Below are 18,815 nucleotides of genomic sequence, written 5' to 3'. Positions count from 1 at the left end.
ATTAAGGAGTAATCAGAGCAGCTCATGGGCACCTCGACTATAAGAAAAGTTGAGGCTTATTGTCTTAGAAGATGGAATAAAATCCAGGGAGCTGGTAGAAAATAATCATAAAAATTGAGAATAAGTTTATATAAGAATAAACTACAAAAGAATACATTATGACTTAGCCTAACATTTTCTTTTTAAGATGAAAACTTTCCTAAAATTACATAGTTAATTCTCAATCTTGCTTCCTTTCCTTCTTCTTTCTTTTTTATCTGTCCTTTTTCTTTTCTTTCTTTTTGAATTGTGTATGGTTGCATGAGATCTGCTGATACTGGAGTTACAGACAGTTACGAGCCACCATGTGTGTGCTGAGACTGGAACTTGGTTCTTCTACAAGATCAGCCAAGCCTGTATAAAATGGAGTATATTTGTCCCAGAGTAGGTTGCTGAGTGAGTAGAAGATTAAGTGTCGTGAAGTAGAGGGCTCTCATAGCTTAAATAGTTGTTGGTGACAACTTTGGAAAATCATTATCTCTAACAATTGAAAGTCACACTCAAAAACCTCCTCCTGGAGGACTAACTCTTGTAGCTCCAGAAGGTGCTATGCATGTTGCCAATGAAGGAGAGCAATGGATAGCCCTATCTGTCTGTGATGCCTGTAGAACACAACAGTGCCCAGCACGGCAAGACATCCCTAAAGGGTCAGTAGTGGAACTCATATCTTGGAAGTAATACACCAGAGAAATCACGCCTGACATTGAAAACCTAGCCCACTACCCAGTGGCAAGTGGGGTCATGGATCTCAAAGAACTCTTCATCCCTAATAAATGAATTCCCACGATTCTTTATTGCATTCTAAGTACTTACTTTTATGCCCACAGTCAAATGTGGCTCCTAACCCTCACTAAAGAAACTTGTCTTTGCAACAACTTTGCAACTGGTGCTCGGCCCCAGTGGACCTATCTCTAGCATAGCTACTGAACCTACAGCTCAGGGAACATTGCAGAAGATGGGAAGGTTCCATGAGTCTGAAGATCAGGGATCCAGCTATGAGTTAGTGACTCCTAGAAATGATAGGAAAGCTACCCCTGTGAAACCTCAAAAATATGGCTGCCTGAAAAACACTTGGACAATGACAGGGCCAATAAACATACTAATGTAGAAATCTCATGGGCTTCAGACAATGAAGGAATTCTAAGAGCCGGAGAGGTAGTCTTCCTCCAGGAAGGAGCTTCTAGGTGGCTATCCAATGTCAAGTGGTCGGCCCTGAATTTATGTACATGCAAGCTCCGCTGAATGGACTCAGCAGGTTGTATTTATGTATTTATATAGGATACAACAATTCAAGAAGAGAAAGCCAGGAATTTGAAAGAAGTGGAGCACGCGCATGTGTGGGAGACATGGGAAGAGTTGGAGTAAGAAGAGGGAATAGAGGAAAATTATGGGATTATAATATAGTAACATAATAATATTTAATACAATATAAAAAATAAGAAAGTCACCTCTGGGAGCAGAAGTAAGTGCCTCTTTCTGTACTTCACAGGAGATTGTAACAGTGTCAATAAGGGCATATTGAAGACCTAAGCATGACTCACAAACAAGGCTCCGTTACTGATAAAGAAACAAGCACTTGATTCTGCCTGCACTTGAACCATTTACACCAGAAGCTACATCTGCGGAGACTCTGAAGCTGAAGGAGCCTTGCCAAGGGCTCTAAAGCTCAGCTTCTTCTGCATTTAGGAGTGGGTTGTTTTAATACAGAACTGCTTTCTAAGAGCTGGAGGTGTCTCCGTGTGGACACAAACATCCAGACAAGGATGGAGCCTACAACTTGGAAACAAAAATTAGGAAGATTTGGGCAACAACGCAATTCTTCTATTTGGCAGATTCACTACTGTGGCTTACACTTTTTAGGAATATGAAGATCAAGTCCCAGACTAATTTACTTAACTTTTTAAAAAAGAGGGCAGTGTCCTCAGATCTCACAGTGTTTTCCCTTGTAGGGAAAAGCAAACTTCTCCACTTTGGAGCTTCATTCTGAATTTAGAAACATATTGGGCAACTTTTAATATTAAAATATTAATATTCCTTAGTCCACTAGAACTTTAGAATCATGCAGATGGAAAGGAAAATTTAAAAGACACATTATGTAAATGACCATCAAAGAACACAAAACCCACAGGAGCCCAAACTGGCAAATAGGTTTCTTTTGAGTGGAAATCAAAAGTGTAGCATACTGTGGATGCTGTATGTTATCTAGTTTTGTGATCATGTAGTTAGAGAAAAAAATCCTTTCTTTCCTTAAAAGTTCCATGTAGTAGTAAGATCTATGAGCTAATGGTTTCTTCTACTTGCTACACTATTTACAATGTGATTCACTGCTCTTTTTGGATTCCTTATTCCTCTTGTTTCTGAGGCAGGCATCCACCTCTCATGCAGGTGCAATTAGTGCTCATTTAATTAAAATGCTGCCTCTTAACCAAATGCCTGTGCACCAAGAGTGAATTACTGAAAAGCCGAGGAGACGAGGCCATTTTGGAAATTGCTTCCGTAGAATACATATTCAAATCAAGGCAAAAATTCCCTCTGTAAAATGGAGGGTTGAAATAATAGGAATGGGTTTTTAGCAATTTACTGTATCTTACACAGATCATTACACAGGGACCATTACATAATACAGTCGAGTTTGGAAAATCTAATCAGAGAAAAAAATTGAAAATGACTGGAGTCTCTGAGTCGTAAAAATCATGCTGCATTTCTAGGTAAGTGAATTCAGTGCACCCTTCAGTCTTGGCTGCAGTGCTGACCCCTAACTCGGAAGGGTTATAGAATTATAGGGGCAATCAAAAAATACAGAAAACATATTTTCTTCCTTCCTAAATTCCAGAATGATGCTTCCAGACATACCACATTCCAAAAAGTTTCATAAAAAACTGAAAGATACATCCCATCTTGCCCCTTTAAGTGAGCTTCAGAAAGTAGTCTACAGGGAAACAATAACAACAACTTCTTCCCCTTCTCCTTCTCCTTCTCCTTCTCCTCCTTCTCCTCCTCCTCCTCCTCCTCCTCCTCCTCCTCCTCCTCCTCCTCCTCCTCCTCCTCCTCCTCCTCATTCAAAGCTTTTAAAAGTTAGGTAGAGAAAACCCCAAAACACTTGGCAGCATCGCACTTCCTCCAAGTAGCCTCAAGTGAGATCATTTCTGAAGTCTTCTAGAGGAAACAGGTGAGCTTAGTAGTAGAGCCTAAGCACTTACTGAGACATCTGCATTTCAAAGACTCTTTTTTCCTAGTTAGGGAAACCAAACCAAACCCCAGAGTAGAGTGTAACAGTCAGATCATTAACTCTACTGAAGTTGCCTTCTCATTTAAGTAAAGGTGGCCTTTTCCCCACCTACACACTCTGTGGATCTGGTTATTTCCTGCTCCCTGCTGATCATAGTTTGCCCTTTCTCCCTGTGAAGCTCATTACACTTGGAGAGGAGAAGAGCACCACCCTTGGTACCATCTTTGGAGTTTGTGGACCACCAGGTCTTCCCATATGCAGTAAATTTCAATGATTTTGAACTTGAACGGAAATAATATACAACTTTACCTTGATCTACCTTACAGAAATGAAAGATAAACTTCACATGCTTAAAAGCAGCAAGACATTACCTCACCTGCAATCTGCCTTGGAATCGTTTTGGGCAATGGAATAGTTCTGTCATTCATTAAAATTTGACTGAATTGTTTGTGCCTAATGTAACAACAGGGTAGTGCATTTCATAAATATTTATTTCATAAAATATTAACGTTGAGGTTCAAGAAAACTGCAATGAGGCGTTCGTTGTATTTCTCAACAGTGATAGGTCATCCTGCATCCTTTTGCAAGCAGGAGGCATTGCAAACTCTTCTGTGCAATGGAGCAGCATGCACATACAAAGATGCTTTGGTCTCATTAGGTAGAGCAGAGTGTAGATGCCTTTGAATCCTGAATGTCTACTTTACAATTTAGTGGTAAAAACAAACACTTTGGATTAAGCAGGTATTTAAACTTCAATTCCATGGCTCCCCAACAACTTGGATAGATCATTGATTCTTTCTAAGCTCCAGTTCTCTTATCTGGAAATGGAGATAATAATGGGATTTACCTCATAGAACTAACTTGACTCTTAAGCAAACTAATCACCTAAAATAGCTGTTCTGTACTCACCATCTCTTCCACACCCTTCTTTGTATTTTTAATGAAGAAATGTTGTTCCTTTAAACACAAGGTTATTATTGACAGTAAAGACTTATTCTTCTCATGTGTTAGATATTTGTTTGTTTTAAATATTTATTCTATTACTCCAATGTTCTTCATGTTTTTGTAGTTGGATATCTTAATGTACCAATAAAATTTGATACTTGAAAAAAAAAACAATCTGTGCTAAACACTAACAAAACAGGTGAATATAGTTTTATAGTGAATATATAAAATCCAAGCTTTTACTACCCATAATTAATTAAAAATGTATATGTATGTACCAGGTACTATAGATGAATTATCTTATATTTGGTCAATATCTACAATTAGTTATTTTGAACTCCAGAAAATGATGTCTCAGAAAGCTTAATGACTTGCCTCAGTGTTCAGTCAGCCATGAGCCTCAGATCAGAACTCAGAGCTCAGAGCTTTCTACTGTACTGCCAGTGACTCTTAACTGGGGGTAATTTTTGTCTCCCATCTTTGACAAGACAAGAACCAGGGCCTTTTTTGGGGGGTGTGTGTGCCTATTTTAGTAGGTGAATGCTACTGCAATCTAGTATGTAGAGTCTGACACTATGGTTAGGTAAGCATCAATTGCAATGTTCAAGGCACACCTCAACCCAAAATACTGATGATGGTGATGTTGAGAGACCCTGCCGACATATTGGTCTTTCCAGCTTACTTGGTTATTAGATTGGAACACAGCAATACCCTATTAACATTTTTGGTGTCACACGAAAGTGAGGCTGCAATAAGGCTGCTATTAAATGACAAATATCCCAGAAGGATATGTACAAAAAGGAAACTAGACAGGCAAACCAAAGAGCCTCACTCAACTTCTGGCTGCACAATTACCTTCAGCTGGTAATCCTCTTACTCCTTGTGACTATGGGAAAACTTGCATTCACAGAGCCCCAACCAACTTGGAGTGGAGGAGCCTGGCATGGATACATAGCTTGGATGACAGTACTTGCGTCTCTCATATGGGTTTAGATCAAGGTTGAGCCGGCCATTCTTCTCTAACATTGGGATTGGCATGTGAGGTTTAGAAAGGTTTCATTGTAGTGCTGTGGCTAGCCTGACGTCCTGACTCCCAGAGCAGGAGGCAGCAAAAAACGCAGAGAGTAGAAGAGTCTAGAAACAGACACTAAAGCGCTGCACACCCAGATTCAGAATATTAATCAACCTGCCGTTCCATGATTAAAAAAGAAAAGTATTTTTGTTCAAGTTAGTTTGCACCGGGCTCCTTTCTTTAATAATCAGAAAAACCTTCCATATCGGAGCTTGCACGCTTTTTGTGGTATGCATACTTCAAATATCTATATTATAGTCATACAGTGTTTCATTGCATTGAAGGAAAAAAAAAAGAACAGCACACCCCCTTGATGGGTGTCAGTCGGATTGGACACGGGAGCAGGACTATTAAAGTACCAGAATTTCATCTCTACACTGAAGTAATGGATATCGTTATTGAAAAATATGTCTCCTTAATTCTTTTTTTATGTCTATTGACTACAGTGGGTAATGCTCAATCAGAGTGACTAACATTTTCACCTCTGCAACTATTTGTCATTTCTTTGCCTTGGAAATCTTCATGTTTCTCTCGTCTAGTTCTGTACAAAATATATAATTGATCCAGGTGTGGTGGTACATGCCTTTAGTCCCAGCAGGGACAGAGGGGAGACAGAGGCAAGCAAGATCTCTGAGTTCAAGGCCAGTCTGGTTTACAGAGCTAGTGCCAGGATAGTCAAGGCTACATAGACAAACCCTGTCTCAAAATAAAATCAAAACAAACAGACAAATACACAAAACAATCCTCTCCCCACCATATAATCACTGGTAGTGTTCTATAGTTACCTAATGTGTCACCTAGACTACTAGACCTGGTTTTCCTGACCTGAATGTGTTAGGTACCCGGTGTCTGACCTCTTTGCACACACCTCTTAGGGTTCCTTCCTAGAGTCTGGTTAAGTATCAGTCCACTTGTTAGTGCAATGTGATTACCTTCTTAGCTTCCCTGTGTGGGACAAGGTTCAGCATCTGAGTTTCTGTGCTTTCATTTAACACAGCGGAGGACTGATTTCCTTGTTCCTCATGCACACCTGGTCTGGTGAGTGGCACACGTTTAATAAGAGCTTGCTGAATGGCTGAGCATCTGGCACCTGCTATTATATTTTGTTAGTTTTTCTTTTATAGTATAGTTCTCCGCATTCGGCTTTCCCCCCCTTCTCATTTCCATTCCCTAATGTACAATTCCACTGACCTTTGGGAAACTCATTATACTATTCCCTAACACAGATTCTGCAGACACAGAGTTGTTCATTGTAATAAAATACACCAGAGTCGGCAGAAGAGAAAAACCATTTCCTCAAAACTGTCTGAAATTTTCTAAACTCATTAAAAATCATAAAACATTGTAATGTTCCATTTGATCTGCACCCACACAGCTTTGTTAACTCACCCATGTGCAGTAAAAGTATATAAGACGCTGAAACAGAACATGGTTGGACTTTTATTCTCTGTCTCATTACTCTTCTTAGAAAGCATCTCAGTTGGGAATGGTTAAGTGCGAAACTATACCTTGACTGCATGAATGAGGAATTAAGGACAAACAGGAAATAGCCAGTATTTGGACAGAGTAGTAGGGAAATTTTTATTAAGCTATTTCAGCTTCTAAAGAGAAATCTGGGTTACTGGATCCATCGCAGATATGCTGACTTCCAATGTGTTTAGCTCAATAGAAATTTAGTTCCCATTCTCGCACCAGAGGAAGGCGTTCATGGGAAACATAGAAGATTTGAGCTCACTCTGCTTTCCTCTAGTAATGTGTGGATCCGAAGGCCTCAAGATTTGGCTCCCGGAATTCAGCTTCCGCATCTCCCCTCCCTCCCTCAGATTCTTCCTTGAATATTTCTTGGTCACCCACAGAAGACAGGGAAACCACAGTGATGGAGCCCCTCCTTTGTCTCTGCACGGAGCCGGGTGCTAAGAACAAATGAGGACGGGCTCAGTGTCAGGTGATTCCTGGCTGTAGCATCCTCTCCTGTTCCAGATGGAGCCCATGTGGCCAAATGAGGCTTAATAGACAAAATCACTCTCTAAATGGTCATCTTGTACGCTGATCATCAAGATCTATGACCAGAACTGCTGGGTGAATTGTTGGGCACAATCCAGGCAGGAAAAGGCTGAAAACAGGCGCTGGACCACTCTGGGCAAATTAAGAACAATTTATATGGCAGTCTGAGTTGAAATGGCACAATTGGGTCATTCCCCATAGAAGTTCCCTCCCTCAGCCATCTGTCTTGTGGTCTGGCATCCTCACTTGTACCTGCTTTACTCTATGAACGCCCTGTCTACCTTTGGCGGCTCAGCAGAGATCGGGAGAATGCTACACTTGGGAAGGAAGAACATGGATCTTTTCTTTGCTATCAGCGGCATCTCCTCACAGGTTATAAAATTACAGCTTCTTACAATGAGAAGACACACTGGGAAGAACCTAATGTATTTCTCTATCATTTTGTTTAGTCATGAAACTGAGGAACTTGCAAAGTTTCAGCAGCTTACATGATTGAATCAGAGTCCACAGTATCATAGCCATGCTTGCTAAAGCCGTGACTGCAATGCGTCCCAGGAGGAAAGAAAATCTAGGGACCAGGAAACTCAAGAAATGGCTCCTCCTCTTGGTCAGGCTTTTATTAGAATGACTCCGTCTGGGTATCTAATAAGAAAGACTAATTATGACTCTTATTGCCTTAAGTGACTGACTTTCATGAGAGTGTTTCATAATTCAAACCCAAGCCTGGGGTTTCTTATCTTCCTCATTTCTCTTAGTCCCATTAATGTCATATCACTTATTATAATTTTGTTTATTTCATCTATCGTCTTTCTCCTAACTGTTAAGACATGGACTCTATAAGGGCAGGAGATCACCAGCCCCAAACAGGAAGCTGCATGAGCTCAAACAAACCGACATACAAGTCACAGTTATTCCTTGAGTTCCTCAGCAATGGCCGTGGCTTGTTATAAAAGTTTACTATGGCTGCAGTCTGAAAGTGTGAAGAACTCATTATCATGTGACTCCAGACAAGAAGTAGTGCTGAAGAGAAATCGATTCTGGGATTGCTTGGATGGCGTAGATTACTCTAAACAGAATACACATGAGAGCAATGTCTCAGGGTTAAAGCGGGTATTATAGTGACGGAATCTGGGGCTTACATGACTTAGCCGCCTGATTTTTAAGAAGTACAAATAAGCAGCAAAGATAAAACAAACCCATAATCGAAAGTGGAGGTTCTGGTAGTAAAGGGACAAGGTTCCAGTTGGAAAGTTTAACTCAGGACATGCTGGGAAAGGCTTTTATGATCTGACACCCACTATGAAACAAACAAATAAACAAACAGAAAACAAAAATCCAAACAAACCAAAACAACAACAAAAAAGGTTCAGTCAACAGGGTGAGAGGGTCATTAGATAAAACTCTCCTAGAGAACACAAATTCTAGTCATATGACACGGACTTTAAAATGCCCCACTCCTGGGTATGGTACATAGGTTGCTGGTAATGCATGCTTGTGTGGAAGACCAGATGTTCCAGATGTTCCAGAGACCCTGCTATTCTGGCTTCGTGTTTGACATTGTGCTTGGGAGAGAGCAACATCGGCGGACCTCATGTGATCTTTTTCCTGCTGCTTTATAGGTATCTGGTGTTGGTGTTCTCTGTGATCAGTCAGTAGATTCCTAGATAGGGAAGCAGGACTCAGTTGCAAAAGCAATACTTTATGTGAGTAGAAACATCAACTGTGGCCAAAAAATCTAACCACACTCATGGCTTTAGAATCCCAGCACTCAGGAGGCAGAGTCAGGTGGATCTCACTGAGTTCGAGACCAGCTTGGTCTACATAGTGAGTTCCAGGATAGCCAGAGTTACATAGTGAAGACCCTGTTTCAAAAAAACAGCAAAACAAAACAAATCTTGTGAAACTGGAGCAATGTGTAGCTGTTGCACAACCACAAAAGAAGCAGAAAGTGGAATCTGTAGCAGCCAAGTGTGAGGTGTGGGGTTTGTAAGGGAGGAGGTAAGTTTTCAGCTAGTGTAAAGGCGTGTGATGCTGCCACAGTTAGGCTCCGTGCGTGTTGAGAGATGGCTTACAGTCAAGTGGCTATCTTTGCATCTCCAGACATTTAAAACCACATCAGTGTTTATTGCCTATCACTGTAGCTTTAGAAACCAGCAGGTGCATCGGAGAAGGCAAGACAATTAAACAAACCTGGATTCTTAATGAGGCAGTGGTGGGAGAACACACTTGTCTGCTCTGACCTTGCCCTCCCTGGCATTGTTGGAATATCTGTAATTCTGCTTACTGTCTCTCTGACGGCTGGCAGATCATAGAGGCTACACATATGAACTATTCCATTCTGTAATGCTATCAACCACAAATGTAATTGCTACAGATAAAACAACCAAAGGGAGAAAGATGACATAGAAGATTACGTATCTCAAAAGGACCTTGTGAGATGACATGTACTGATAGTGTGTTGCCTGAAAGCATTCACTCTTCCTTGGAGGACTATCTAGCCTAGGCTGATTTGGACTTTGCAGTGGTGAACCGAATTGCCCTGTGGATGAAATGAAAAGTCAACATTGCTTTTTCTTTTGTTTAACTGTAGGTGAGCAGTGCTGTGTGCAAGGTGTGTGTGTGTGTGTGTGTGCAGCAGGGAACAAAGCCCAGGTCACCCTGTCAATTAGGGGGTAGAACATTCTGCACATTCTCACATCCCTCCTCCCACTAGTCCCTTATGAAACTGTCAGCAAGACAAGGGTTAACCTGAGAGAGAATTAAAAGACAATGTTCCCCATCAAGCTAATGTTCTTCCATTCATAAGATGACAGAGGCCCATGTACTTACATCCTGGTTGGACATTTCCCAGTATGGTCTCTCTCCATAGGACATCACCTCCCACATGACAATCCCGTAGCTCCAGGCATCACTCGCTGAGGAGAATTTCCTGTAGGCGATAGCTTCTGGGGCTGTCCACCTTATAGGTATTTTTCCACCCTGAAAAAATAGATAGGATATTTTCCAGATGGTTCACAAATGGTATATTAAGACACAGGCATTCCATTCAGATATCTCTTGTTTGCATTTCCTAAGTGCTTGATAATACTGTTGACGATTTAAATTAAAATAGAGAGCTTGGATAATGTTAAAATGGCAGAAATTTCCCCCTAATAATTGTTATTCAGGAAAAAAGAAGCTTTCATGGGGAAAAAAAGTCTCATTTTGGAAGGATTTTATTTCATTCATTAGAGAAATTTATTTTTACTTTAGATCCACACAATTAAACACACTATTATGCCATTTGGAGAAAGTTCCAGATTATGGGACATTAAAAACTAAATGTTATTCAACACTCATTAAGCACTGTATTACGTTTATAAATAATAATGAGGCTAAAGCTCTAATCTAATTGAAGACAAATGGTTAAACAGGCTGAATACTCTGTACCAACTCCTCATTAAGGAAGATGTTATTTTCTTGCTTTTCCTCAGTCATGATTACATTAATTTTCGAAAATCTTTACTACGATGCAAAACCAGAGGAGTCGAAAACTTCTATTTTTCACTTGGTAAGGTACATTGCATTTTTTCCTTCAATGTTCAAGTTTACATCTGAACATCATAAAGAGATTAGATTGCACACGTTTATTCTGCTTAGATGCTAACGTCTGCCATTGTGTTATACTTAACTTTTATTAACATTTATTACATTTTATCTGTTGAAACACTCAGTAAATCCCATTTTACTGTGATGACAAGAATAAAACAATTCATCCATTTGACTTGTAATAATCTTTAAAAAAAAAAATCTCAGGTCTGAATTGCCACGTTGCACAGATGTGGCGACCTTTACGCCACTAGATGGCGGTAGAGAACAAGGAGCTGTTCGATCTAACGCAAACCCGGGAGATGGCTTTAGTTTGCAGCAAAATTATTTTCATCAGTCAGAACCCGCCACTGTGGGATTGTTTCAACATCATCAGCATTTTCATGCGCACAGCATCTGAGCTCACAATGTGCACAAAATCTGTGTTAGGGGAAGTGTGGGGGAGGAACAGCGAATAAAATCTATGTGTTTTCTTCCACCCTTGATGAATTTATGGTTGGGAAAGATCTTTTAAAGGTGAAATTTTCGAGTACTATAATCCTTAATTATTTGACAGTTGCAACACTATGAACACTATGAAAAAGGATTAATTTGAAGTTGGAACAATTTAGGCTTCATAAGGCAAATGAGAGAATTAGCAGAACCCTCATTTCAGAGATGCCTGGAGGGGAATTGTCAGGGAGGACCCCTGAGAAAAACACCTTGAATCCAATCCTCTGGTTTTACAGGTGAGTGAGCAGCCCAGTGCTCAGAGACTAAGAATTAGATAGTCCTTGGTATCTGAAGTAACTAGTGTAACACAATGAGATGCTGGGACATTGCTAGAGACACGAAAACACTTCAGCTGGAGAGTTGGGTCCATAACTGATTTTAATATTTTAACATGATATATTGTAGTCATATATCACAGCAGCAGCTTGGACAGAAGCCTAACGCCTAGGTTTTCCGTGCTTTAGGGCGCAGGTCTTTTAAAAGCCTTCGAATAAAGACCAGAAAATTACATTTACAATGCAACGTAATGGGGTGGGTGGGTGGGGGCAGTAAAGGGGAAAAGGGTCATTCTCTTTATTTTCTCCTTAAGCTTGTGATGGACGTGCGGGCGCACTCGAGCCACCTGTGGAAGAGACTGTGGAGGCTGAGCTCCCCAACCCTACCCCATAGATTCAATATTTAACATAAGTTTGCCAGCAAAACAATAAAACAACTAAAAAAAAAAAAAAAAACAAAAACCCAAGCAACACTCACACAGCACCCACAGTTAAATGTGAATTCTACACAAACAACAAATAAATTGATTTTTTATATACCCCATGACGGAGATTTTTGGAACGGTGTGTCCCAATTACCAAATGAGGCTGGCATTTGCCATAAATGAAAATATCAACCATTTTTTCTACTGTAGTTGAAATATACACCTTATGTTTTGATTTGTTAAATTTGGCAAACCCTAGTCAAATGCACTGAAAATAAGATGTAAACGCTGTCACTGAACATTAAGGGAACATTCTAAGGAAGCTGGCAGGATCTCACCTACTCTCCTGCCCCCGTGTTAGGTCTCAGTGTGTCCCATGAAGCTGTAAAGCAGCAGCTAACAGTGACTTCATGTTCATTTACCTACTGACTCATAAGTGATATCCTTATCCAGTGATTTGCATATTCATATACATTTGTATATCAAACAACTTTCACATGGAAATGTGAATTTTATCACTTTCCTTCTGGAGGTTTTCTTTTCTCCCTAAAGGGAAGATATTAAAAACATTTGACAAGTCGCACTGCTACCTGTTGTGAACAGCATTTCCTCTAAATTCACACATTGAAGCCCTAACTCACTGTGCGACTGTATTAAAAGAGACTTTAAAAAGTAACTCAGGTTAAATCAAGTCATAAATGTATAACCCAATATGACTGGTGTCCCCACAGGGGGATGCAAATACAGAAAAGAATCTGCTGTCACAGAGAAAAGGCCATTTGGGGACAACCCCAGGAAGGAGCCAGCTGTCTGAGCTGGAGAAGCTTCCAGAACAGCCAGACTTGCTGACATCTTGGTCTTGGACTCCAGAACTACAAAGAATACATTTCTGGTGTTTAGGACACCCAGTTGGTGGTGTTTTCTCATGGAAACTGCAGCAGACTAATTGCTACACAACCCCAATAAAAAACGAACCTTGTTCAGTCCTTGTTCAAATGAACACCACTGGAAAATGAACAGTACATCTTTCATTTCAAATTCTTTGCCTAGTGTTGTCTGGAAATGGAAAGTGTAAGCCAGAATAATCTTAAAATAAAATACAAAAAAATGGGGCAGACGTTTAATGTGGGAAATATAGTTTTAAGGAACAAAATGCATGAATCTAATAGTGGGTAGAAACTGGGACGCTTCTGAGCTCACATGCGACAGAGATAAGGAAGTGTGCAATGCATATTTTTTTCTGATGAATACTAAATATAGTTTATTTCTAGTCGTAACATGAGGGGAAAGGGAAGGAAGCCTTAAGCCTTGGGCACAATTTTTTAATTTTTATATTAAAAGAAGTAGAAGTATCTTTTGTATGCATGTGTAGTGTGTTTATGTAGTGTGTGTGTGTGTGTGTGTGTGTGTGTGTGTGTGTGTTTGCATGCTTATGTGTGTGTGGGAGAGACGGAGGGTTGCCCATTTGCCATAGCACATGTGGGGAGCACCCATGTGGAGTCAGAGAACAAACTCAGGCCAGCCCCCACCTTCCACATTGTTTAAGACAGGCTCTCTTGGTTGCTTGGTGATGTACAGCTGCAGTCAGGTACCCGCTCCTAAGCTTCTGGGGTGTCTCCCGTTTCTACCTCCGGTCTCTACCTCCCAGTGCTTGATTTACATATGGATACTGCCTTACACAGATTTACATATGGATACTGCCTTACACAGATTGATTTGGAAATTGAAATTCAGGTCCTCTGAGTTCTATGGAGCTACCCTTCCTCTTGGCTTCCCTCTGTTTAATCAAACGGACTAACTTGCACTGTGGCTCAATCTTGTCTACACATTTTCACCCACGATCACTAAAGTGCTTTTTTTGTCTTTCATTTCTGTTATTTCAGGGAGCTCTAACCACCAGATGCTTGCTTCAGGTTGCAGGAATGAACAAATAGCATAATTCTTTAGATTTGAAACCACAATCATGGCTCGTTGTTTCGCCATATGTTAGTGAGCCAGAGAGGAGAAGATGCTAATCAAAGGGATGAGCTGGGATTCAGAAGCATTTTTGTTACTATTTCCTCTCTTCATAGCAAGCTTAATCATTAGAGAACAAAGGAAGGACAGGAAGTTAGAGGCTAACTGAAACCATCACTAGGGAAGATACTTACTCTGTTTTCCAAATTATATTCAAAGCCCATTACCCAACAAGTAGGTAGCAGGCTGCAGATGTAAGTCTGTTAACAGAATGAGGAGCTCTGTACATGTGTATATCTGTATATGCCTAGCACCCCACAATGCAGCTGTATTCAGATCTATTTCACATCTAGAATATAGTCCTGTTGTCTCAAGAGGACTGGTCAGTTAATAGATAAGTAATAAAATCACAATGACTTAATATTAAAATCTAACAAAAAATGATTCAGAGCAACCAAAGACATTTGAAAAACCCTCCGTTTCTCATTCACTGGGATTGATATTTTAGCCCAGAGAAAAAAGATTTTGAATGGACAACGAGCTCTTTGGAAGCTTTCCTTTCTTTATAGATCTAGCTCTGGAGTCTCGAAACTTTAAAGAATCAGAATTACAGAACAGACACATACCCAGTAAATGCATGGAAAAGTGTTTAGCATCCTTAGTTATCAGAAGAAGGCAAATCAAAATTACAAGGAGGTTTTATCTCACCACAATCAGAATGGCTATCATCAAGAAAGCAAACAGCAAAAGCTAAATGAGAGAGATAGGAAAAGGACTTTATTCAGTGCTGGTAGGAAAGTAAATTCGGTCCTTATGGAAATCAGTAAAAACAAACAAATTAACAAGCACGTGAAAAGGAGCTACCATATAATATAGCCACAGTGCTTGTAGTTCTAGATTTGAAGACTCAGTTACTGCACTGCAGGGGTTCTTTCATACCATGCATATTGGAGGACGATTCATAATAGCCCAATCAGAGAATCAGCCCAGGTTCCCATCAAGAGATGAATAAACATGGCATCTGTACACAATGGAACTTTATTCAGTAATGAAGAGCAAAATTATATTCTTTTCAAGAAAACGAATAGAACTTGAGATCTTTGTGTTAAGCAAAACTACTGGGAAGATGAATATCACATTTTCTCTTATATATGGAATCTAGAATCTGTCTGTCTATCTGTCTGTCTATCTATCTATCTCATTTATCTATTATCTATCATCTATTATCTATTACCTATCATCTATCAATCTATCTATCTCATTTATCTATTATCTATCAATCTATCATTTATTATCTATTATCTATCATCTATCTATCAATCTATCCATCCATCCACCTACTCACCTACATACATATGTCTGTCTGTCTCTCTTTGACATTTAAAAATAGAAGGGATTATTTAGGAAGAAAGGGGCCAGTGGAAGGAGTAGGGAGGAGCTGAGGTGAATATGAGCAGAAATATGTGTTAACTACCATAATTCACTATGGAGTGACTGAAGTCATTTTTTATTGTGTCTTTGTAACAGTTAGATGCACATTTAGGTGTGGGGTACACAAACGAAACTAGTAGTGGGAGGCAGAAGGATTATGAGTTTGAGATCAGGATAGGTTATATGGTGAGTTCAAGACCAATTTGAGGTACAGAGCAAGACTCTCCCAACTGGAGCACTCTTCTGTTATTGGTGGGACTGCAAACTTGTTCAGTTACTGTGAAAATCAATATGGCAGCTTCTCAGAAAATTGGGAATTGATCTACCTCAAGATTCAGCTATACCCACTTTTGGGCATATACCCGAAGGACATTGCATTTTACCCCGAGGAAACTTGTTCATCTAAGTTCATTGTAGCTTTATTCATAATAGGCAGAAACTGGAAACAGTTTACATGTCCCTCAATCAAAGAATGGATCAAGAAAAGGTGGTACATTTACAATGGAGTATTATTCAACTATTAAAAAAATGGCATCATAAAATTTGTAGGCAAATGGCTAGACCCAGGAGCAATCATCACAATTGAGGTAATTCAGACCCAGAAGACAAATGTGTGCTCACTTATAAGGGGATATTAGCTATTAAGTAAATGACAGTCAAACTGCAGTCTGTACACTCAGATTAGGAAAAGAGGAAGGTTGTAGTGGAATTCATGCATCTTCTGTAGAAGGGAAAACAATAATTTTTGCTGGTAGACTGGAGTGAGTAGGACAGGAGATGTGTGTGTGTGTGTGTGTGTGTGTGTGTGTGCGTGCGTGCGTGTGTGTGTGTGTGTCAGGGGAAGATGGGACGAAGGGAGAGGGTGTGGGGATAGATGGCTGGAATTGGGAGGCATTTTGGGGGCGCAGTGTAGAAACCAAAAGCAGTGGAAACCTCTATAATCTATGAGGGTGTTCCTAGTGTCAACTCCTAGTAGTGGTGGATATGGATTTTCAATTGGCCATAGCTTATAATCAGGCAAGGCTTCTAGTGGTGAGTTGCATTGGGTTGAGTTGTCGGCTAAGGAGGTAGCCCTGTGGAATCCCCAAATAATCCAGGCTGATGCTAACACAGAGGGTTGCTCTCTGAGATCTGGCAGCAGGGCCCTAATTCCAAGTCCAACATCCACACAGCTCATTGAATGTGGAGAGGTTGAGTTAGTGCCAGCATGGAGCCTTCACCTCTGTGTTCTAGTCTCTTTGGCATGAGAAGTTCTGTAGGTTCTAGCAAGACAAACATGGATGCCCACCTAGCCATCAAACTCTCCATTTACAATCTGTCCTGTCTGCAAGATGTATTGTGGCACTGGTGGTTCAGAACATGTGGGTGTGGCCAACCAATGTTTGGTTTACATTCAGAGGCCCACCCCATGAGAAGGATCCCATGCCCTATATAATGCCTGGATGGCCAGGAACCAGAGACCTAGGATAGAACCAAACACGACTAGCAAAAAACAAAACAACATAAAAATAAATAAATAGAATAAAAAGAAAGAAAAGTTTTCTAATGATTTTCTACTGTTCTCATAGATTGTTGCCTTGTCCAGTTATCACCAAAGAGGCTTCCTCTGGCAGCACACGGAAGCAGATACAGAGACCCACAGCCGGACATTATGCAGAAAGAGAGTCTAAACTGAAGGTCTCCATCTGGTCCCTCCTCTTGGTGCATAGGGAATCTCATGGAAGAGGGGGTAGAAAGATTGTAGGAATCAGAGGAGTTGAAGGACACCAGGAGAACATAGGCCAATGAATCAACCAAGCAGGGTGCCTATGGGCTCACTGAGACTGAAGTGGCAAGGATGGGGCCTTCAGTTGTCTGCACCAGGTCCTCTGCAGCCATATGTCATGACTTAGCTTGGTGTGTTTATGGAACTCCTAATTGTGGGAGTGGGGATGTCTTTGACTCTTTTGCTTGCTCTTGGGATGCTTTTCCTCCACTTGTGTTGCCTTATCCAGCCTTGATGTGGGGTAGGAAAGGGTGCAGTAGTGAGTGTAGGGGTGAGGTGGGGGGCAGGTGCTCTAGAGCTCCACCATTCCATACCCTTAGGTATTGCTATGCTGCTTCCTGTAGTGCTATTCTGATCCTCTGTTCTAGTGATGAAATAAATACTTCTCTACTTTTGAAATTTAATGTTAGAATGCATTTCTCATGAAGAAGGAGGGCAGATTAGAACGATTCCAGATAAACACAAAGAGCCAAGCCATCAGCGTTGTTTCCCACTTGCTAAAACAATTTTTAAGTGTGGAAAGGGTTTCTTGTTCTTTCTTGTGCTATAGACCCTGGATTACACCCCATTTCCATTCATTCTCTAAATGTATAAGCAGCTAAGTGAATGCAAAATTTTTGTTTCCTTTAATAAAACAGTGCTATCGCACCACCCAAAACTCCAAGAACTAGGATTCTTTTAACCTACTTCCTCCTAAATTGCTCTGGAAAATAATTCATTGCTATCTATTCCCCAGTACTCTCTTTCAGTGAAAACATAGGTGCTACATCATTGAGTGAATAACACTATTCTGGAAGGCATGTGCTAAATTAGATTTTTCTATTCTATGCTAGAAGGAAGATAATGCAGGCCATAATGCTACTGTAATATGGAGAATTAAACACAGGTGTTGTTATAACGATTGCCATTGTATCTCAGCACATATAACTTCAACACTGCTCACAGCACACAGAAGATAACCTAAAAGAATAACCTATCAGTCATTATTGCTTTGCAGAAATATTATATGATAAAGTCTCAGCTGGACAGGAGATAACAATGAAGTTAAATAACTATTTGTAGCATTTTCTAGACAGCATTTTTTCTTAGTGATCTCTCTCTCTCCTTTCTCTCTCTTCTCTTTTTCTTTCTCCCTTCCTTTCTCTTTTATAGAAAACTAGGCGACACAGCCTTCTAGTCTTAGTATATTTTAATAAAGTTCTAAAAACCCATGGTCTCTGTGCTAAATCTGTGGAAACCAGCACAGAATCGATGGGTTCAAACGTACCATATAAATTGCAAGGTGAAGGATTAGTTATTTGAGGTTGTTTGCTACCATTAAAACTGAGAAGTTTGTCTTACAGTGACTTGATACGCCAGGGCTGGCTGATATTCATGGGAGGCCTTCCTGTTTTCTGAAGAGAATTAGAGGAGTGGAGGGGAAGGATGGGAGGTGAATGGGAAAAACTGGGAGGAGAGGAAGGAGGGAAACTGTGGTTGGAATGTAAAGTAAATAAACAAATTAATATAAACACTGAGAAATTTAATACTTTGGGGTGCTAATGACAACACAATTGATTGCATATATCACATTTGTGAGTTCTGTTTCTCTGAG

General features: G+C 40.3%; 1 protein-coding gene across 3 annotated transcripts in view; it reads right to left on the bottom strand.

Moving 5' to 3' along the window:
- Positions 1–18,815, bottom strand: part of Epha6 (Eph receptor A6) — a 951,337-nt gene that overhangs the window by 33,972 nt on the left and 898,550 nt on the right. For all 3 annotated transcript variants that reach the window (NM_001419529.1, XM_039088720.2, XM_039088721.2), the window contains one exon: positions 10,119–10,268. In NM_001419529.1, coding sequence (NP_001406458.1) covers positions 10,119–10,268 — 150 coding nt within the window. The remainder of the gene's footprint in view (positions 1–10,118; positions 10,269–18,815) is intronic.

This window comes from Rattus norvegicus, chromosome 11 (genome assembly GCF_036323735.1).
Source record: "Rattus norvegicus strain BN/NHsdMcwi chromosome 11, GRCr8, whole genome shotgun sequence".
NCBI classification, from domain to species: Eukaryota; Metazoa; Chordata; class Mammalia; order Rodentia; family Muridae; genus Rattus; species Rattus norvegicus.
The sequence above is the reverse complement of the archived record's forward strand: the minus strand, read 5'-3'. Positions and strand labels throughout refer to the sequence as shown.